At 37.7% G+C, this 22826-nt stretch overlaps 1 protein-coding gene across 11 annotated transcripts in view; it reads left to right on the top strand.

The window, feature by feature from the left end:
* Nucleotides 1-22826, top strand: part of NF1 (neurofibromin 1) — a 106793-nt gene that overhangs the window by 4568 nt on the left and 79399 nt on the right. For all 11 annotated transcript variants that reach the window (XR_012045490.1, XR_012045489.1, XR_012045487.1 and 8 more), the window contains exons 2-14: nucleotides 6790-6933; nucleotides 9558-9641; nucleotides 11924-12114; nucleotides 14439-14545; nucleotides 14808-14875; nucleotides 15119-15194; nucleotides 15699-15856; nucleotides 16518-16691; nucleotides 16872-16994; nucleotides 17293-17367; nucleotides 18555-18686; nucleotides 21740-21874; nucleotides 22432-22545. Coding sequence is in view for 6 of the 11 variants with exons in the window: in XM_072882031.1 (XP_072738132.1) it covers nucleotides 6790-6933; nucleotides 9558-9641; nucleotides 11924-12114; nucleotides 14439-14545; nucleotides 14808-14875; nucleotides 15119-15194; nucleotides 15699-15856; nucleotides 16518-16691; nucleotides 16872-16994; nucleotides 17293-17367; nucleotides 18555-18686; nucleotides 21740-21874; nucleotides 22432-22545 (1581 nt within the window). In the remaining 5 variants the exon portion in view is untranslated. The remainder of the gene's footprint in view (nucleotides 1-6789; nucleotides 6934-9557; nucleotides 9642-11923; nucleotides 12115-14438; nucleotides 14546-14807; nucleotides 14876-15118; nucleotides 15195-15698; nucleotides 15857-16517; nucleotides 16692-16871; nucleotides 16995-17292; nucleotides 17368-18554; nucleotides 18687-21739; nucleotides 21875-22431; nucleotides 22546-22826) is intronic.

The raw sequence follows: 22826 nt of genomic DNA, 5'->3' as shown, positions 1-22826 counted from the left end.
TTCTGTTTTCTTCTGAAGGCTTAGTTGTGAGGTTCTTTTACTAAATAATGCCTGTTTAGAAGGTGATGCAGTGCATGTTTATAGCTGGGAGGAAGATGCCTGTTGATTTTTAAAGATATTTGTATCTGGTTCTGACAGTACTGATGCTGAGGAGAGTGGCGCTTTGTGTATTTTCTGTCTCTCACCAGTACATCTGTGTGTTACAGCCTACTGAAGAACCAAGAAATTACTTGAAAGGGAAAAGCTAGGTAGATTTCTATGCTGTTAAGGATAGCACTGGGGATTTTTTTCTAGATGTTATGTCTGTTACTTTCTCCTGAATCTGAATGAAAGGCACAAGGCTCAGATGCATTCAGACATCTCAAGCTGCTTACTGAAAATGGTGAGCCCATTACAGACGAATGGAGAATTTCCTTCCCTGAGGTGGATCCCCTGGCATGGCCTCCCGCCTTCCCCTCTCCAACGGCAATTTAGACCTCGGTGCTTTTCGTGAGGTGGAGGTAGTGGAGGCAGCAAGAGGGCTCTGCGGTCTGCCACCACTCTGAAGTTGAATCTTGAAAGTGCTGAATTGCAGAGTACCTGTGCATGGTTGGGTAGTGACTGCTGTCTGTATTAAGAGGTTTGTCAGGACAGTGATTTCAACAGCTGTCACTTTGAATCCTGTGGCAGGCTAGGTTTATCAGTCAGATTTTGAATTCATAATGTTCTGCAAAGTTGTATCTTGCACAAAAAAGTTGAAATAGTGACTTTGTTTGAAGTGATAAAGCACTTGCACTTGCTCCATAACCTCTGAAAATAAGAACATTAAATACAGTCTTTTACTAAATAGAGGTGATTAAACTTTGTGTTCATTAATTACAGGTGATAAAGAACAATCCATGGCTTAATGTTAGCTTTTCTCAACAGACTGAGTGGAGTATCTTAGACATTGAAGCCTATTAGTTGTTAGTTTCAAATCAGTGTCCATGTACATTTAGCAAAAGATTGTACCTTATGGCATCAGACTAGAGGATACCTGAAACAGGTGCTAATCTCTTCTACAGACATGGAAAGCACCCGTTTTTCTTAATAATTAACATCTATGATCAAAGGAGGTTGAACATTTTTGCGTAAAAGTACATCAGTCTCTAAACTGAGGCCACTTCCACTTACTTAAAGTTTCAAAGCCAGTAATATTTTATAATTTGACTGTAAAGACCTTGTTAAGAATGCACATTAAATCTTTTTTTCTTTTTTCCTCTGGAATAGCCAAGTGCTTGCCTCTCTTTAAATTTTAAATTGGCAAAGTTATTGTCTCACAAGTCTGAAGAGACTGAAACGCTTTTATCTCCAGAAACAGATAGGTAAGACTGATTAGGCCTAGGAAGACCTTTGCATTTTCTCTCTTCAGCAGGATTACAGACCTCCTGGATATCATTGTAGACAGAAAATTGACCAGACGACTTGTGGCTGCCAGACACCGTTGTAGAATGGTTAATAACGTATGCTTAGGGGCAGTAATTTTTCAGATGCCAAACCTGTGTGTTGAAAAAGCTTCTGAAGCACTGTTTTAGTATTATTTTCTAAGATCATAGAATCATCGAATCATTTAGGTTGGAAAGGACCTTTAAGAACATCGAGTCCAACCGTTACTCTAACACTGCCAAGTCCACCACTAAACCATGTCCCGAAGCACCACATCTCCACGTCTTTTAAATACCTCCAGGGATGGTGACTCAAGCATTTCCCTGGGCAGCCTGTTCCAATGCTTGACAACCACTTCAGTGAAGAAATTGTTCCTAATACCCAGTCTAAACCTCCCCTGGCGCAACTTGAGGCCATTTCCTCTCATCCTATGGCTTGTTACCTGGGAGAAGAGACTGACCCCCACCTCGCTACAGCCTCCTGTCAGGCAGTTGCAGAGAGCGATGAGGTCTCCCCTCAGCCTCCTTTTCTCCAGGTCCCTCAGCCGCTCCCCATCAGCCTTGTGCTCCAGACCCTTCCCCAGCTCCGTTGCCCTTCTCTGGACACGCTCCAGCCCCTCAGTGTCTCTCTTGGAGTGAGGGGCCCAACACTGCACACAGCATTCGAGGTGCGGCCTCACCAGTGCCGAGTACAGGGGCACGATCACTGCCCTCGTCCTGCTGGCCACGCTATTGCTGATACAAGCCAGGATGCTGTTGGCCTTCTTGGCCACCTAGGCTCACTGCCGGCTCATATTCAGCCGGCTGTTGACCAACACCCTCAGCCACTTTCCAGCCACTCTTCCCCAAGCCTGTAGCGCTGCATGGGGTTGTTGTGACCCAAGTGCAGGACCCGGCACTGAGCCTGGTTGAACCTTGTACCATTGGCCTCAGCCCATGGATCCAGCCTGTCCAGGTCCCTCTGCAGAGCCTTCCTACCCTCCAGCAGATCAACACTCCCGCCCAGCTTGGTGTCATCTGCAAACTGACTGAGGGTGCACCCGATCCCCTCGTCCAGATCATTGATACAGATATTAAACAGAACCGGCCCCAGTACTGAGTCCTGGGGGACACCCCTTGTGACCAGCCGCCAACTGGAGTAAACTCCATTCACCACCACTCTTTGGGCCTGGCCATCCAGCCAGTTTTTTACCCAGTGAAGAGTACACCCATCCAAGCCATGAGCAGCCAGTTTCTCCAGGAGAATGCTGTGGAAAACGGTGCCAAAAGTTTTACAAAAGTCTAGATAGACAACATCCACAGTCTTTCCCTCATCCACTAAATGGGCCACCTTGTCGTAGAAGGAGATCAGGTTATCCAAGCAGGACCTGCCTTTCCTAAAGCCATGCTGACTGGGCCTGATCACCTGGTTGTCCTGTATGTGCTGCACGATGGCACTCAAGATGATCTGCTCCATAACCTTCCCTGGCACTGAGGTGCTAGCAGCTGACCATGTGCAATGATTCTGTGTATCTGTGAGTTGGCCTAGTCACATTTTTTGTCTTAAATGATATTATTTTTCAATAATATTTCTGATCCGTGATTTAATTTACATTTTTCATGAAGATGGAAGAATTTAACTTTACTTTGGCAAGTTGAGAGAGGAATGTGCATCTTTTGGGTAATAAATATTGATTTAAAAAATAAATATCTTTTAATAGCCAGTAATTCAGCTGGATTAGTCTTAACAGTCCTGCCTTCTTGAGGGTATGTGGTTCAGATCTCTATTTCTAGGGTTTATCTGTTGTATGCCTTTTGGAAATGTAAAGAATAATAATCTTACGTGTTCTGTGTTGCTTTTGCTCCTACTAATAGTGCTTTGTTATCTCTTTGCATTTAGTAAACCTTGTGAGAATGGTTCAGCTTCAATGTTGTATCAGTAGCAGATTTGGGAGAAGCTGTAGATAGGTCAGCAGGGCTTCTTAAATTGAAGTCAGAAATGCATTTCTAGAAACAAAGTTTGACTTAAACTGTCTATGTGGTCAAAAGATGTGTTTTAACAACTAGGGAGCTTGCATGGCTGGTGTAAGCTGGTGGATACTTTGATGCTTCATCTTACAGATTTGCTTTTCTAGTTGTTTCAGCAATACCTGATATACAAGATGACTTGTATCCTGAATTCAGGATGCACTGGGTCTTGTACTGTATTATTGCAACTGTCAGGCTCAGCTACTTAATGGCTTTTCCTTGTCTTTTGCAGCAACATTCCTTTTTAATTGATCTTAAAAGGTTTAAAATTTGATAGTTGGAAAGATTCCAGATTTCATCTACCTATTTTGCCTTTGTCCGCTGCATAAAATAAGGCAAATTATAGACCAAAATGTCGTTGTTCCCTGTCCTCTGTAGCTTATTTGACACCTTAACAAGACATAGTCAAACTGGATTAGAGAGCGAGGGTATACGGCAGCATGCCTCAGTGTGGGTTGTACGTGCACCAGTGTAGTTACAAGGTTGTTGACTATTGCTTCCTATTTCAACGGTGAAAATAGCTGAATTAGAGTGGTGGGCTATCCCTTTGCTAAACTGGGATGAGTTCAAAATGGTGCATGTGTTCATAGTTTGAACCTCCAGTTATATTTAAGCTTTGTGCTTTACTTTCTATTTATAATTCAAATAAAAGCTATACAGGAAACTGTTTGTGTCAGTTTTTCTTTTTTCTAAAATAAAATCAAAGGCAATGAAAGTAAAATTTCAACTTTTTTTTCTTTTTTTTCTTCTTTTTTTCTTGTAATGTTTAGATTGATAGATACTTGTGTAGAAGTGAAATAGTTTCTTTTTGGTCACTCAACACTGGCACTGCATTCTGTTCGGGGACATATAATGCTCCAGCATGTCAGAGTGCACAAAGGAAATAGCTGAGAAATTAAAAAACCAAAACAACAGTGCTAATATTTCCTTTTTATATAGTTTCCCATTTGAAATGGTAGTATAAAAAGCAGTTTTATTTCTAGGTGACCTTGTTGTAGTGGCTGTTGTGGCAGGAAGCTCCAGAAGTGAGTAATACGATGTTTCTATAGCATGGAAGCATACAGAACTAGATCTATGACACAATTTCTTTGAGAGGCACTTCTGAAGTGTTTTATCACTCAGTGGTATTGAGCTTTTCTGCCGTTGTCAGCATGGAGACTTGAAAATTCAAATAAAAAGTACTAGTAATGGTGAAATTTTAAATTAAATCTATCTGTCTTCCACTAATGACTTCCGAAAATGTATTGTAAAAATAACATCCAACAATGAAAACAAAGCTTGAGTCATAAATGCTGTTTGTTCTGCTTTTTCCAGTTTTAACACAAACACATTGAAATGCATCGCACTGTTTTAAAGCATTACAATCTGAACACTTGCAGAAGAATTACAAAATGAAGTGGAAATTACCTTCAGTGCCCTCTGGAACTTGTTGCTATAGGAGGCTGTGCAGGCGAAAAGCATCAGGCCTTCTTACGGAGGGGTTGTCCCTTAGTGTGGTTCCCTGGGTGCAACACTTGGTGCCAGAGCTCCCAGAGCCACCGTTTGAATCCAAAGCCAGCGTTCCTCACGGACCTTTCTGTTGCTGTTGGGTCTTTGGGGTGATCTAGCATGGCAGTTCCGTAATTTTTTTAATTAAGAGTTAACCGTTCTCTTAGGAAAAAAGCAGCCAATTTCCATTGTGATCCTGGTCTGTGGTACCAAAAGAGCTGATTTAAAACCCAAACCAAACCACAGTTTATATGGAGAGGAAATTACACTTGGGCATAAAAACTAGATAGTATATTAAAGAGGTCGATTTCCCTACTAATGGAAGATATCAATGTTAAGTAGACTGCATTTAATGATGCAGTCAAAACTGTTGAGAAAAAATGTTCCAAGTTTGGGGTTTTTAAATACAATTCATCTAGGATTTTAAATATGGGCATTTAAACTTTTATCAGCAAAGATAGTAATGTTAAATGGTTGGCAGAGATGTTCATGACTGCTGACAGCAGTTTAACTGGATGACAGTATGGAAAGTACCCTCACCAAGTCTGCAGAGGCCCCCAACCTGGAAGGTCGCTCTTTAAGCATTTTGCAGCTGTAAAGCTGATTGTAATTCCTTCTTTTAACCGCTCTTAAATTCTCTCTCTCTCTTTTTTTTTAAAGGTACCCTTTCTAATGCAAAATTATTGCATCGTGGCATTTCCTTTGAGCTATCAACATCTTTCAGAATACATGTTTATCAAGAATTCCAGTCAAAATTTGTTAAAACTTGTAGTAGCAATTACAGTTTGTATAGATAGTGAATTTCTAGGTCACGCTTTAAAATGCAAGTGGCACATGGGAGTTGTAAAAAGAGGTGATAATACTGATTCCTTTTTTGTTTCCACATTTGTTTGCTTTTTAAACATATAAATACTCAGTAAAATGAATTTTTCTGAAGAATCACTGCTCACATTTTCATGTGGTGGTTCATAACGGGCCGACTCCAGTGAGGAGCGTGCAGGGGAAGTGAGTGCATGCTTGGGAAGTGACTTGTTTGTGACCCTTGAAGAATTTGGGTACAGCATGAAACAAAGTGCCTAGTGTTCGCACAGTAGGAGAAACATCTCAGTTTTGTGCAGTCACTCTGAGTCTTATCCTTCCTGGAAAAGATGCATTTCAAGTCTAATTTTTACCACTGGATGTTGGGCAAGTGTAGGTGATGTGGGGCTCACAAGTTGTGTTTGGCTCGCAAATGCTCGAAGCATGTTGAGGCTGAGACTTCATCACCTGGCTAGCGGCGGGGTGTGTTTGTGTGGGGACCCCTGAGTAACCCAAGTCCTTAGGGCCTGCGGAGGCTGCCGGTGGTGGTTTCTCCTGAGACTCAGTTGTACCTCTTGGCCAGTTCTGTCCTGTGAAGGAGTAGAGGACACGCATGGGATCACTGTTACCACCTTCCAACTCACCTGCTTTGTGAGCTACTGTGATTTTACCTCCTCTCAGGTTTCAAGATGCAGTTTTTTTCTTGCAGGTACTAACCTTGTGAAGATTTTTGGTAGTTAATGAGCCAATTTTTGAAATAAACTTTTCTGTTCTATGTTCTCATAGATAGAGCAGAATTCTATCTTACATTTTTCCACTCCTTTTGATTGCTTTGACATTTGGTTTGTAGAAAATTTATCACAACATAGAGGTTTAGTTTCAATTCAGAGAAAGGAATAGGTGAACTTCAGTGTTTTGTTTTACAGATAACTAATAGAAAGATTAATGTAGAGAAAATGAAATAATGTGTTTCTAGTTGTCTCTTGTAGAATGTTTTTCAAGGTTGTTTCTGGTGTCTCAAAAATTTTTAACCTGTCTTTAAAGATGTAACTTTCAATGTAAAAAAGCTTATAATGCTTATGTCTCTTTGTAGCTTCCAATAAAGGCTGGCCAGCAGAATACCCACACCAAAGTCAGTACGGAGCACAACAAGGAATGTCTCATAAACATTTCCAAGTACAAGTTTTCCCTGGTCATCAGTGGTCTCACTAATATCTTAAAAAATGTTAATAACATGGTAAGTTTTCTAATTTTGGGTTGTTGGGTGATTTTTCAAAATGGTTGGGTTTTGTTCACATTATACAATCTGCAGAGAGTCACTTGAAATTTAGTCAGATTGTTACTTGCCTTTCACACTTAATTTTTTTCTTTTAGTCCTCATGTGCTAAAGTTCACCAACAGCACTGAGCCTTGTTACGTATAAAGGCGATGAGATAGTCGTGGCAGAGCAATGTAAAGGTGGTGATTAAGGGGAATCTGCTGTTAGGCATGGGAATGGTCTGTAGCTGGGAAGGCATGTGGCTAGCTAAGGACTGGGTACATAAAGGTACCTAAGACTACATTGGGTCTCTGAGCAACGGTTAGATACCAGTAGAATGCGCTACTGGTTAGAAGGTGGGGGAGGATGTTTTCCATTGCATGGAAAGGTGCTTCAGTGAGCTAGGGAAGTGGTGCTAGCAAAGTCTATAGAGGAGGAATGCAGCAGGGCAAAGGAGCTGCTGAGCAGCAGCACTGGGAGGTTGGCTTTTTTTCCCCTCATCTGTCCTGTCAGAGCATGACCTGCCAGGAATCATTTTGGGAAAGGAAGAAGGGAAAAAGAAGGGAAAAGGATTTAAAACTTAGGCTATTTGAATTTTCCAGCCTGTTTGGATGTTTTAGCATTTGTGTGTGTGTGTGTGTGTATGTGTGTATATATAACATATATATCTATTTTAACAACCAGATGAATTTCAGTCAGAACCTTGTAAGAAAAATCTTTGAAAACAATCTCTTGTCTAATACTGCCACTATAGATTCAAACCTCCAAAGGGATACCTCACTAGTCAGTAAGAACAGTGAATGAAAAATGTGTGGGAGTGACACACAGCTCTTCCATTTACTGTTTGATATGAATCACAGCCTCTCATTAAACCACTTAATGTTGATACTGGAGGACAGTACTCTGGTGTGAAGGGATGAGATTCAAGGTGATTTTTCTACGAGTTCCCAAAGAGAAAACTTCAGAGCCAGGTGTCTTAGTAGTTGGTTTCCTTCTGCATACTGGTTTTTGTTCTGCCTCCAAGGGAACCATAAAATGATTCCTGAAATCCGTCAAAATATTTGACTCATCAGCATAACTAAAACTGTCTTTTAAAATAGACCTCAGTGGAACCAAAGAGAAGAGAAACCTAGAAAGAAAATAAATTAATGTGGATGTCCGTAGTGTGTTGACTCTAGAAAAATAACTATTACCATTAAGTTGGGTAAATGGAAAGTTTAGGAATCCTTTATGAAGAGAAAGATGCAGTGTGATTTTTTTTCATGAAGGTCTGGTTTTGGATTTGTGTTGAGAAAAGTTTAGTTCATTGAGTTTTGAAGCCGTATGGTTTGTAATCACGTGGAATCTCCACAAACAGGTAACAGAACTGGCCAAACTCTAGCAGTACTTTTTAAAAATGGTTTTAGTAAGATAGTTTACTGTGAGCTCTTTTGGATGTCAGTTGTATAGAGATGTGCATCTGCTAAAACACTACAAAGGATTGATAAAATCGGAAAATAGGTTGCTCCACTGCTAGGGATTTTAGGCTGCTTAAGGCTACTTATAATCCCTTTTGAGAGAGAATTTCTTTTAATTAAACTCCATAGGCATGAAAGAATGTGTTGATGTGTAAGGTGATTATCTGATGAATGGGAAAACTATAGAGTTAAAACAAGTTTCTGTATATGATATATAGATTTTGAGAGGAAAGACCTAGCTAAAAATGTCAATTAAAAAATTCAACATTTGCTTTGCACTTAACATTTTTTATGTTTGATGGACTGAGGTACTGTACGAATCAGTAATATTTTTGAAGGATTTCTAGAGCTGAACAAAACAGACCAATAGACTGGCGTAATGGTCTTATGTTTAGAAAAAAGTCTTGAGGGTTTGCACTCTGCTGAAACTTAGGCTTAGTTGAGTTAACCTCTTATGTGGTTTAAAATATGACTTCCTTTGGGTGACTTCTACGTGTGTTCCGTGTGTAGGCAGTAGTACCAATATATTTTTGGCTAAATCTTTTCTACTTTATTTTGCTATGTTGATATTGCTGGAACTAGTCACTATTGTTGGCAGTAAAATTGGGTGCTAGCTTAAACACCTAATGGAATTCTGCCTTCGTCCTGTATCTGAAGTGTGGCATCTTTTTGGAAGGTCTCATGTTTCTTCCTGTGGTCTGTGCTAAATTTTGCAACACTCTAATAAGCTTGTTGATATGGATTTGTTGTAACATCAGTTCTGTTAAGATGTTGGCAATGGAATACGTAATTGGAAAAGAATCAGCAGTAATCAATACCAAAATAGTTTCTGAAAAGGTATAACCTTCATTTCTGAATAAATTATAGGCCTGATGAAGGTAAGGGGCTGCAGTGTACCTCCAGTCTTACTTTGCAGTAACTGTTTGTTCCTTATTAGATTTGGCATTGCAGACTGGACAAAGATATTTCTTCAGCAATGAGGTTTTAATTCCTATTTTAGTCTAATTTTTGCTGGCTTTATTTCTAAACTCAAAACCAGAGCAGTAAAGGAGCCATAACTTACTGTGCCACTTTGCTACATTACTTTAATGCGTTACAAGTCAAATTTCTGTGTCTCAGATGAATCCATATCCTTTCTGCTTCTAGAGAATATTTGGAGAAACTGCTGAAAAGAATTTATATCTATCTCAGCTGATTATCTTGGATACACTGGAAAAATGTCTGGCAGGGGTGAGTAGGCTTGCGTAAGCAATTGCTAAGTTGGAATCGAATGAGTTAGTACAAGTCAAATGCTTGTGTATCTATTATTACTGGTACTAAAGTTAAAACTCATCTGATTTAGAGCAAAGTAGGATTAATGTCATTTAAAAAATACTAAAACTTCCTATAAATGCAAGTAGGTGATATAATTGATAAATTAAGAATTGGTGGGGTGCTTTTTTCTTGCCTAGAATTAGTGGGATTTTTTTAGCTAAACAGATTCAAGTAAACTTTTGAATTTGTCCTTCCCACTACTCAACTAATTTGTGGAGTTATAAATAATGATTTTCTTTTAATACTTTGTTAAAAAGAATTGCAGACAGCTGTACTCAGAGACATGTGTGAACTGGAGTAAGGGAAGACACAAACCCAAATGAAGAATTAGATGTGGTTATGAAGCTTTGCTAGATTTTTATAAGCTTTGAATGCTTGTGGCATATTCTGCTCAGCATTTTTTGAATAGATGCATGAAAACACTCCCCTCCCACAATTTAAACCAAAAAAGTAATGGGATAGTAAATCATCTTAAAAGTAGCAGATAATTCAGTGCAAGTATTTTAAGTTTTATGCTAGTAAGCTTTCTGCATACAGTATTGATTTTTCTTTCAATTCCTTAAAACTGTCATTTGGCAAGGTAGTTTTTTCATGTACTTGTATATACAGCAGAAACTTTGCTATCACTATTCTAAAGATTACTTTTGCAGGTGTTTCCTAGGTTACATTAGTTAACCATGTCCAAACTTCCACTGGGAGTCCAGTCCTGAGGTTTCCAGTCAGAGCTGTGCTGCAAGGCAGTTTGCTATTACCTTTGGGATGTAAACGGTTGTACAACTTACTGTGCTAAACTGTATAATTGCAAAGCCAAACTTCACTGTGAGCAAAATTTGCAATGGTTTATTCCTTTAACAAGAAAGGAATTTTTTTTTTAAAGCTGTATTCCTGGATGAATGTCATGAAATCATCTAAGCTCTTTGCTGTTTCCCTGCAACAGTTTTTGAAGGTTCTTTCTTTATAAGGTAATGACCTTACTATGGTTAGATTTGTCAAGCAGCATATCTTATAGTACAGTACTAAAACAGTCTGAATGATTGTGGATTCTTCTAAATTCACAAAAGATCCAGGTAAATACATTTTCCAGAATAATTTCAGCTTTTACGGCTGAGGCAAATACCTCTTTTTGGCACTTTTTGTGTCTTTGATGCAGTGAGTCAAAAAAACCGTTTTAACTTCGGAAATTAATTCTTTTAAAATATTTCTTATATGCATATTGTTTGAAACGTTAGTGGTTTTTTTCCTGATAGATGATATTTGAGCAGCCTAAAATTGTGCTGAATACTTCTTGCTTTGTCAATTCAAATGAGAGCAAGTTGAGCCAGTATATGTTTAATAAGACTGAGCCAAAGTTCTATACAAAGAGCGTTGTGTTCTGTGATATCTTCAGACGTATTTCTTGCTCGCTGTTCTTGCTCAATGTTTCATCAAGTTCTCATGGCAACAGGACTCAGGTCAACTAAGTGGGAGTCTCTGAAACTTCCCAATTCCCTATGGTAAATTCATTGGTAGAATTTTAGAAAGCTTTAATGCTGACCCTTCTGTTAAAACTTGCTCTTAGTAGAGCAAAGTTTCACTTTGAATTCTTTAGTAAATAGTTTCCTTATGTCTCATACTGTGCAAACTGGCAAAAATTAGATTTTTCTTTTGCAGGAGAGTTAAGCCATTTTTGACTCATACAGAGCAATCCCAGGCAAGAGCAAGGGAGAAGCACCTCTTTTTCAGTTCATTTTTTAATATAAAATATTTGCTGTCAAAATATAGTGGTTAGAATACTCCCCAACAGAGAAGTAAGGGTGGGTCTTTGCCCTCTGAGCTTCCATTCAAACCGAGATAGTTAATGCTCTACTGCTAATACTTTACACAGATCAACAGAGTGCATTCATCAAAACAGAAATGTGTTTTACTTCAAAAACTAGGGTGATCTTTTGCTTGATACTTGATGACATTGACCAACTTGGTGTCCTACATATTTTGGAGACTTAACTGAAAATGTAAGATGGTTTGAATGATATGGGTTCTTGTTCAAATGGAAAGGAGCCTTTTCTGTGTAGGCTACTTACACTATGGTCAGTGGTAGCCTGCAGGCAGAATTAGGAGTTCAGATTCAAGTCCTGTGCCTACTAGTGGCAGATGCTCCTTTTTTTTGCCTCCAAACCTACAAAACGGAATTTCATGAAATACTGAATGTTTATTTTTAGCAACCAAAGGATACCATGCGACTAGACGAGACTATGCTGGTAAAACAGTTGCTGCCAGAAATCTGCCACTTCATCCACACTTACCGTGAAGGGAACCAGCATGCAGCTGAACTACGAAATTCTGCCTCTGGGGTTCTTTTTTCTCTTAGCTGCAATAACTTTAATGCGGTGTTCAGCCGCATTTCCACCAGGTAGGTGTTTTTCAGTAGCCTAACTTAGTGTATTAGAAGATCTACTAAATACCGGTGTCAAGAACATTGTCATGAATTGTAGTCTTTCTGATTTCAGAAAAGTTAACTGTTTAAATGATATTTAACAAGATAGTTCTTAAGTGAAACTCCCTCTACCTTTCAAAATTTTACTTATGTTTCAGGTTACAAAACGAACCTGTTTCGTATCCATTCTAGGTTACTGCCAGCATATTTTCTGTGAGCTGCATTTATTGCTTTTTTAATGTGCTTTCGTAAGTACAAGTCAAATGCTGTTGTCGAGTGAAAGTAATGATAACTCAGCTGAATAAGTTGAGTAAGTTCTTGTGGGTGCAAGATGTTTTGGAAAAAAAAAGGATGTTGAAGATAATGGGTTGTATCCATTTACTTATGAATTTAGAATGCAAAATTTCTGATTGTCTACAGCTCTGTTGGAGCCCCCAGGCTGTTTTCCTTCCTAATTTTTCCTGCTTGAAGGCTTTTATGTTAAATCTATCTTATGCCTGAAGGGGACAAAACACCTGGACTGTTTGTTGGTTGTTGGAAAAGACCTATTTGTCTTCTGACTGACTTGAGTTTCACAGCACATTTACTGTAAAAATAACTGTCCTTTCTGCTAGTCTAAGTGAGAAGAGAGATAGGCCCAAAGTTTCCATCTATTCTTTGCTCTTTTTGCCCTGTTCCGGGTCTTTCTGATGCTTCAGCATTTGCCAATTCACTAGAGTTCTGTATTAAGCTTTTTATTACTGAAATACTTTGATGTTTTTTGAAAGTTGCTTGAAGTAGCTTAGTTCTTATCACACATTGTTACAGCTAACATCATCCCATATCTATTAGAAGTGGAGCTTGGGCAGCCTTAGGTGTTTGCGTAGCAACGAGTGTGCCAATTTAATTGAAACAAAGATATATATATATTCCTTATAATGTCAAAACAATTCCATTCCGACATTTTGAAAAATATTTGCATTTTAGAAATCAATCTAAAATTATTTAATGATTTGAAATTTTAAGTATTTTAAAAACTTTTACAGAGCCCTTAATAACTTCTGTTTCAAGACTGTAGACTTGGCAGCTAGCATGGAGGATGTGGTTTTACTCAATAGGTTGATTATGTTTTGTTGCTTATAGAAATGGAAACAATTTCTTTTGCTCCTTTTATAGGAAGTATTTTTCAGTTGAAATTTTTTTACAGTCTTCGAATCTAGTCCACGGTTCTATATTTATTCATCTGTCTGTAGCATGGTTTAGTTCTCAAGGTCCAAATCCCTTCTTACCATCCATTTGAGCTGGAACGTAGTGCTTTTTCCCTAACCTGTTTTTCACTTCAGGATGGCTTGTACATAAATAGTTAAATATTTGACCAGTTGTTGCTGATCTCCACAGGGGTCAGCTTGCCGACAGTTAGCATTGCTGCTCTTTTGACCTGTGCTTCCTGTTTAGGCATATTTCTAGGCCTTGTACAGCAGCTGGGGGATTTTTGGCACGAAGAGCGCAGCAGTGGGGACCTTCCCATTCCCAGCGAGGGCTGTTAAGTTTCCCTGGCGCTGAAGAAATGAAGAACTGCTTTTGTGTGTAGTACTAGAAATCACATTCCGTGTCTAAAACACATCTGTAGCTTTGGAACAAGACATGGCAGTCTTTAGTTTGGAGAACATACGATTTAGTTATTAGTGGCTTAGTATCTGACGAGATGTTTAGTAAATCATCTAATAAAAAATTGTGAAAGGATGCCATTGTGTTTAAAATGGTGTGATTAAACCTCATCCTGTTTCTTTGGGCCAGAAAAACATGGACCTTCTTTAGCTTACAAAGAGTGGTTGCAGCTCACTTCAGTGATATTAAGTACCATCAGTGCTTTACTCTTGAGAAATTAGCAGGGGCAAAACTTGCTGTTAAGGAGCAGTAGTCTAAAGGTGTCATGATTCCACGAATTTAATATTTAGATGAAAAGATGACAAGATTACTGCTACAGTATGGTAGATAACAGAAGGATTTAGGCAAATCTTGGGCATAAACAGACTATCACCAGATGGTATTGCTATCTTGTAAGACTCTTCACTAGTATTTCTAGAGCCATTTTCAGTATGAGTATGGAATAAGACTATAATATTAACTCTTAATCATGCAATCATGTCTTAATCATGTCTTTCATTTCTAAACGTGGAAAAGTTTATCTGAGGAGATAGTATTATATGAGGAGATCATATAATATTCCCCTGCTGTTCAAATGTATAGATCATAGGTATGTGTTCATACCTATCTGACATAATCTGATTGAGAAGTTAGTTTACTTTGCATATTTTTAGATTACAGGAACTGACTGTTTGTTCAGAAGATAATGCTGACGTTCATGATATTGAACTTTTACAGTACATCAGTGTGGATTGTTCGAAACTAAAACGACTCTTGCAAGGTATGATTTGAGCCAGTGTTTTGAAATATTTTTACCTGAATATGGCTAGTTAGAGATGACACAATGGTATTGATGTGTATATCTTTTTATTGCTGTGTTTTACTCCAAATAGTCAAATATTTACCAAAATATTTAAAAATACTTAAGTAGCATAAAGACATTGGTTTAAAAATTGCTTTGCGCTTCACATGTCTTTTATAATCTGTGTTGCTTTTTAGAACCAAGTTTCTTTTCTAAATGCAGAAATGTTTTACCTTTACAGAGACTGTATTCAAGTTTAAAGCCCTTAAGAAAGTAGCTCAGTTAGCTGTTATCAACAGTCTTGAAAAGGTAAGTATTTTAATATCTATCTTCTGTTTCATTGCTTATTTGCAGACTTTATCTAATTTAGGAATAGTTGCAATTCAGTAATTTACTGTAAAATATATGTTGGTGCATCTCCAGTGCATATATGTTTTGCAAGAAATGTCAAGTGATTAGAAGTAAGAGTAAAATCTCTCTTCATTTAAATACATAATTCAGAAAAAGTATTTTTAAGCTCTGGAATGTAAAGATGTTTTGCATTATCTGCAGGCATTTTGGAACTGGGTGGAAAACTATCCTGATGAATTCACAAAGCTGTATCAAACACCACAGACTGATATGGCTGGTAAGGCGTAACAAATGACATAGTGTTCAAAAGTTGGTTTCTCAGACATCCCCACATTCACTTGCATTTTGTGCCCTCTTTGCTTCTTGTGCAGCCTGCTAATAAGAAACAATTTCCGTCAACCTTTGTCAGGGCAGGCAAGGATATATTGCTATCTCTTTTCTCTCCTGACTTACCTTTTAAAGACATTCATTTTGTGGTTCACAACACAAAGAAATAAGACCCAAAAGATGGAAACTCTTTAAATATATATTTTTCATGTTGAAAGAGGAAAAAAAAACTTAAGAAAACATCACCTGTATTTGTCTCTAGTCAAAAAGAGAGGAAAATTTATATTTTCAGGTAAACCGTGTCTTTAACTAGGTTGAGACCATTTTATCCTCAGTAATGTGCAAAACAGAACTTTTTTCTGTGTAGGTGGAGCTATCTCTCTGCTCTTTTATACCTATTCTTTACCTTTTCATAATTAAAATTGGTATTGAACTTGGGTTATATTTTATGCAGATTGTGCAGAGAAGTTGTTTGACTTAGTGGATGGCTTTGCTGAAAGCACAAAACGTAAAGCAGCAGTTTGGCCACTGCAAATCATACTCCTGGTCCTGTGTCCAGAGATAATCCAAGATATAGCAAAGGATGTGGTAGAGGAAACTAAAATGAACAAGGTAAGAGAAGAAAAGTATCTGAATTCTGGTTCTGATTTCTAGAGGATGCTTGTCTTTGCTTATTCTATATTTCAGGTAGATTTTACTTTGTCTTTCCTGCCTAAAAAGCACATTACGATTCCATATGTAAATTTCTGCACCCTTTTTAAGTTCTCACCTAACATGTGTTCTTTCACTGACAATAATTCATACAGATAGTATGTCCCAAACAATGTTATTTCAGAACTTTTACATCTCCTTGGAGATTTGAATCCTAGTGTTGTGATTTCCCCTGCCTCCACCAGTAGCAAACGTAGCATTGCTTCTAGCTGGCCGATACTGTACTGATCAAGGTTTCTGCAGCATGTGTACTGTGTGTTCCATAACTGCAGTACCTGTAGCAGATGTTGAAATTGATGTGGCTGCAAACATTGTGGTTAAGAGTAAACAACCATCTATCTTTGTGCCATTCCGTTTGCCCTAGATCGTTCAAAATTAATCTCTTTAATAAACATAACGTTTCTCCAGAATGCTGCATCAAGTTGTTTTTTGCAATACCAGTATCCATGATTTCTGATCAGAAGATGCAATGTTGTTTGTTTTTAATATTTAAGGATCTAAAAACCCTGACCACAGATTGCCAAAGCTCTGGTTATAACTATTCCTGATTTGAATTCTGCAGAAACTGTTTCTGGACAATCTCAGGAAAGCACTTGCAGGCCACAGTGGGAGCAGACAGCTGACTGAAAGTGCTGCTATTGCTTGTGTTAAACTGTGCAAAGCATCTACCTACATCAACTGGGAAGATAATTCCGTCATTTTCCTACTAGTGCAGTCCATGGTAGTAGATCTTAAGGTAAAAATGTCTGTTTCCTAATTGCAATGAAGAAATTTGAATTTTAAAATGCTGAAATAACCTTTGAATTTCTCCTTAACTGAATACCATAGTGTTTTTCAGTGGAAAGTTTTGTATTGAAAATAGACAAGAATAATCTCGGTACCTGATTTGTATATTTATATTTTTTCAAATATATAGAATTTGCTGTTTAATCCAAGCAAACCTTTTTCAAGAGGCAATCAAAATGCAGATGTAGACCTTATGATTGACTGCTTAGTTTCCTGCTTCCGCATTAACCCTCATAATAACCAACACTTTAAGGTGAGAACACTACTTACTGGTAAGTCATTCTCCACATACTGTTGATGACCTGTCAATTGTAAAAGGCATGCTAACAGCAGCTGGAAGCTCATAAATAAGTTCAACTGTATAAATATCCCTTAGTAATAAATCCCTGCATGTTTTTATAAATCTTTTCTTAGCTGGTCGGACTTTCTCATGTTTAGATTTGACAGCTTTGTCAATTTAACACAAAGGCTCCAGTATGTTATTCAGTGTGATAAGAAAGATGGCAAAGAAAAAGATGTTCCTAAGTGGCTTTTATGTATTTTTATTGTAGATCTGCTTGGCACAGAATTCCCCATCAACATTTCATTATGTACTGGTAAATTCGCTCCACCGAATAATCACAAATGTAAGTTCTGAAAGTATTTAATCAGCCCGGCAATCTGTGGCTTCTATTCAGATCAATATCTGCTTATTGTATGCAATTTGAATAGCAGACCAAATCTTGTTGCCTGTATCCATGCAGCAAGAGTTGCTTGCTGATAAGGAAGGACATACAAATCTTTGTTCACGCTGTCCGCCAGTTGGATTGCCAGTTTGAGAGCTTGTATTCCAGTATAAAATTCCAATACAAATGTTTTAATACCCTCTGATGTAGGATGACAAATGAATCTTATGTTCTCTGGTTTTATAATAGGTAGTGCTTTATTGACACGTGAAAAACACTCTCAGGACATTCATCGTTACACCACCTTTTACTGCTTCTAGTATATTGACATGGGAACTTAGGGGAAGAGCTGGCCTCATGGCTTTGCTCAGGGATTTGATCCAGTATGAATTCAAATAGTGTAAAAATGTAGTAAAAGCTGAGTGCCAAAAATATTTTGAAAGTTTGTGCATCAACAAACCCTGAAAGTTTGTTAATCTTCAATGTGTTATTGTACTTTAAGTCACTAAAATACGATTTTAATTTTTATACTGTTCAGAAATACTGTCCTGATCAGTATGGAAATAGAATCAGTCTGTGTTGAGCAACCATTCTTACTTAATTTACATCACATTTTCTATTAAATTTATCCCAACTTCGTAATGAAAACACTAAAAAAAAAAGTATTAGGCACTGACAAATAGGGGAGAAAATGCTACTGTAGATGTGCTGGTGTATTTCTGGTGGAGTAATACAGCTTTTCAGATGTTAACAAGCACTTAAAATACCAATTTTCCATTTTGTTTAGTGTATCGCAATGAATTGAGTGCACATTGTTTGTTCTGAAGTATTATTTACTAGCATTCAGTATCCTGAAATCTACCATGGTTTCCTGCATTCATGGTTTCAGAGTTTGTGCTTGTTCAGAAAGAAGAGCAATATAGTAAGCAGCTAAGTTGGAAGTATTGCTTCTGTTACAACTCATTTAAATATTATGAGTTTTATGGTGAGAATGGAAAATTAACATATCAGTAATACCGTGTAAAATACTCATGTGTAAAGGTTAGTTATACCACAGCTTTTGTAACTTTTAGAGGTATAAAATAAATCATAACCTAACTTGTATGTTACCAGTTTACCGTTTCAGCATTTCTGTGTTTTCATTCTAGTCTGCGTTGGACTGGTGGCCCAAGATCGATGCTGTGTACTGCCATTCCATGGAGCTTCGCAGCATGTTCAGTGAGACGCTTCATAAAGCTATTCAAGGCTGCGGGGCACATCCAGCAATTCGCATGACTCCGGTAAGACTTCTAAAGAAGCTGTTAAAACAAACCTGTTGTTTTTCCTGTGTCTCCGTTCCATTCCAACTTTTTTATTCATTAACTTTAGACTGGAAACTAGAGGGGGGAAGAACATTGCAATCCAAAAAGCAACAGAGAGCCCTACATGCTCTGTAAACCTTGCAGGTTTTGGTGTATCGACTAACTGTTTCTAGTCAGTTAGTGATGTATGTTTCTAAGTTCTCATGCTGCTCTTAAACTGGCAACGTAGAAGTATTTCTTCTGTAACCGTCTTCTGTGGCTAACTGTTCATTTTAAGCTTTCTTGCTGTGTGAATCGCTAGGTAATATGTCCATTGTTGTTTAATCTGAAAAAGAAAATCATTCTGTATGTGAAGATAATTTCTGAGAACTGCAATGCTTTTACCATGATTGGCATGAGTACCTCTTCATTTGTCTTGCTTGCTTTCTGTTGAGCAAGTTGACTGTTTGGTCTTGGTGACAGCAACAAAGTAAAAGATTTTTCAACCATTATGAAATAAAGTCAATATTCTTGACTGTCTTGGAAAAAATGACGAGTAAAATGACATAGAGTAAATTCAAATTTGTAGTTCATCCAGCTTTTTTTAGTAAGTTCACATGCAGCTGTGTTGCCTTTCTTCTGAACTTTCCATTTAGGACTTCTGATGTGTCAAGTGAACTTGGTTGGTTGTTTTAGAAGGCCTAAAATGATACATGAAAATATTCCTATTGGGCTTCTCAGATGAAAGCAAATGATCAAAATACCTGTAGTTGAAAGCTACATCATGTTTAACTTGCTTTTTACATGTATATATTCATCTGTTGAGAAAATAGCAGGGGTGTTGTAATGGCAACTCTGACATTGATTGGTGGTGCTTTGTCTTCTGCTTCTTATTTTCCGTTCTTATTGGCTGCTGTCGCTCACATGGTCAGATGCCAACCAGTCACTGTTTTGCATGGCAGTGGGCCTCTGTTGCTGTAAGTATGACCCATTGTAACTACCGCAGAAAAGCCTTTCCTTACTCTGACTTTTCTGTGCATAGTTACCACTGCAGTCACTTCATCTGGGGTACGAGAGGTAGCATGTTTTACGTGAGAATGTAGGACCGGAGGAGACCTCTTCAGCACTCTGCTTGGCAATTGCAAGGCAGTCCCTTTCACAACCAGTTGAGCTCCTTCCTAGAAGGAAAGGCTTTTTGTTGGTTCTGTTCTTTTCCTTCTGCCCCGTACATTTCCATCACGATGCTCTTCCAGAATCTCCCCGCTCTGGTGGTTAGAACTGTTTTCTAATTTCCAGCCTAAACTTACTTACTTATCCCCATGTGTTCTTGTTCCAGTGTTGTCTGTTAGCTTCAAACCGGTGTTTATCCCCTTGATGTATTTGCAGAGAGCAGTCACGTCCCTGTCTTTGTTTACTGATAGTCTTTAGTTTTGATTGTGTGAAGTAAATAAATCCCTTCACAGAAAGGAATCAGCTTCTTTTGCCATATGCCTCTTCTCAGAATTCCCTTAACTGTAGCAAACTAAAGTTTAGCACAGAATTGGTTACCTCTACCAGTGTGGTACCAATTTCTTGATCAGATGCTTTTTTATGTGGTCGAATTAATTCTGTATATTTTCACACTAACTATTTAGAAAAATAGCATGAGGTTCTAATTTCTTGTGGAATTTAATTATACAATGTCATGTCTCTTCTTCAGTTACCTTGAGGATGATTTCAAGCTAGGGGTTTTTTTGTTCAAAACTTGTAAGTTTAGTGAAAATGAAAAACAAGTTCATGTTATTGTTTGAGATCTTTGCAAATAATAAACTAGACAAAATAGTTTAAAAAGCTGAGTTTCTGAAGAGTGTTGTTTCTGTCTTGTGTTGAATATCCACAATGGCAGGTTTTTTGTCCATGTTACTGTCTCATAACTATTTTGGTAGCTGTAAGCAAAAACACTAGTTTAATCCCTGCTGAGATAACATTAGAATTAATGAAAATATAAATTCCGTAAACTTATTGGAGAGAGATGAAAATCTTTTGTCTATGGACGTAACTGGGGACCAATTAACGCAAGTTCACATTTTTAAAATATTTATATTTATATATGTGTGTGTGTATATATATGAACACCCACACACATACAGTATTTTTCACAGACTTTAGTATGCATCCAGATTATTTTTGTTGAGATGAAGAAACTGCAGTTGATTGCCATACAACAGGGTGGTTCACTTTGGAGGGTTGTGCACGCTGTAGGATTTAAGCATAAACTCATTTTTTGAAATCCTTACAACCAGTACAATCCATATACACTTATTTCACAGCCAGCACTGTGTACTTGTTAAATGTATTGGTCATATTGCTACCTGGATTCTGTTGTGTGAACAGCAGTGGTAGGATATGATACAGTTCACACTGGATTCAAACCAGAATACCTTATGTGAACTCTCAATACATATCTTAAAATGTCCTCCATTTCACATGAGGAAGTTGACTGGTACAGAAGTAGTTTACTGATTTTTCAGATGAAGCTAGATTTTTTTTTTTTAAGTGATGCACTGTGTACCTTGTGAAAACTGAAAGGTGCATTTTTCAGAGGCTGTACAGATAAAAATGCTATCAACTGGACTGTGGTTATGGCAGAAAATAAAGATAACATTTTGCCTTTGGAAAAAAATTCCCTATCCTTGCATGTATTCAAGCTTACTTGGAAACATTTATTTTTATTTCTTTCTCAGACCAGAGAAAATCTCTCTAAATTCTTATTAGTCCTTTTATCCATTTTTCTTTTGCCACAGTTTCTTACGCAAAAACTTCTCTTATGTCCACATGCAACTCACTAAATTCTTAAGTAAACTTTAAAGATATAATAAAGTGATGTCATATACATACGTAAAAGAGGATTTTTAAGTAGAAGCCTATGCGACTAGAGTTGAGCGAATTTAATACACTTTTAAACTTCTTCATGAATTATAGATTATAAAAGCAATACACTTGATGAGATGTTTAGTTATAACCACTACGTAGACTACCTTACTGACAATGACTGTGATTTTTCCTTCCATCAGAGTCTTACATTTAAGGAGAAAATGACAAGCCTTAAATTTAAAGAAAAACCTACTGATTTGGAAACCAGAAGCTACAAGTTCTTGCTGTTATCCTTGGTAAAACTGATCCATGCTGATCCAAAGCTTTTGCTGTGTGTAAGTATATCATACTATCCATTCATAGTAAAATTTACTTGTGAAGCTACTAAATGAATAAAAATTAAAAACATAAACCTGGTATCTAGGTTACTTCCCTACTCATTCTTTTCTCTGGTTATAATGCTTCTGTTCTTTCAAAGGAAAAAGACAAAACCAAACAGAAACTGTAAGAAATTTTACAGAACCAGAGCAACACAATGAAAGGGAGCATAAAGCTCTGTGACTCTGAAGGGGGCATGGGAGAAGGAGAGAGAAGTAGAAGAAAACTAAAATAAGGCGGTGGGAAATTAGTAATTTCAATGAGTAGAAAGACAGATGCACTCTTAGATCTTCCGTTTTCTTAGGTCTGTTTATTGCTTAATTTAAAAATATTTCAATTCTGTCAAAGATATGATATGCAAGGGGTATCATAGCTTAAAAAGAAATGAGGTGCTCTCTTAAAGATCCAGAAATCCCCCTAGTCTAATTACAGGAATGCCGCTATATCAGTCAGTAACCGGGTCAGTCATTAAAAAGTTTTACAACTTAAACTTGCTTTCCTTTTTGCTATTTAGAATCCAAGGAAACAAGGGCCTGAGACGCAAGGTAGCACGGCTGAATTAATTACAGGCCTTGTACAACTTGTTCCGCAATCCAGCATGCCAGATATAGCGCAAGAAGCCATGGAGGTAAGGGGTAAATGTTCTCTGTGCCAAATGATTAGTACACAGACAAATCAAGGCTTTTGCAGAAGCTCTGAAGCATTGATTAGCTGTGAAGTTCTGTGTCTTAGAGTTTGGTCTCTATTGATCTTTTTCTAAATGTCTCCTGCACTGAAAGTTTTACAGGAGAGGCCTATAAGAAAATTTGAAAAAAACAATTCATTCTGCCTCTTGTGACCACCCTGCACCTCTTAATAGGGTTTGTTCATCCCTGGTGTTGATCAAATACAGTTTGACAGTTCCTTTGT

This window comes from Ciconia boyciana, chromosome 17 (genome assembly GCF_034638445.1).
Source record: "Ciconia boyciana chromosome 17, ASM3463844v1, whole genome shotgun sequence".
Taxonomy (NCBI): domain Eukaryota; kingdom Metazoa; phylum Chordata; class Aves; order Ciconiiformes; family Ciconiidae; genus Ciconia; species Ciconia boyciana.
Note: the sequence above shows the minus strand (reverse complement) of the source record. Positions and strands in the feature narration are given on the sequence as shown.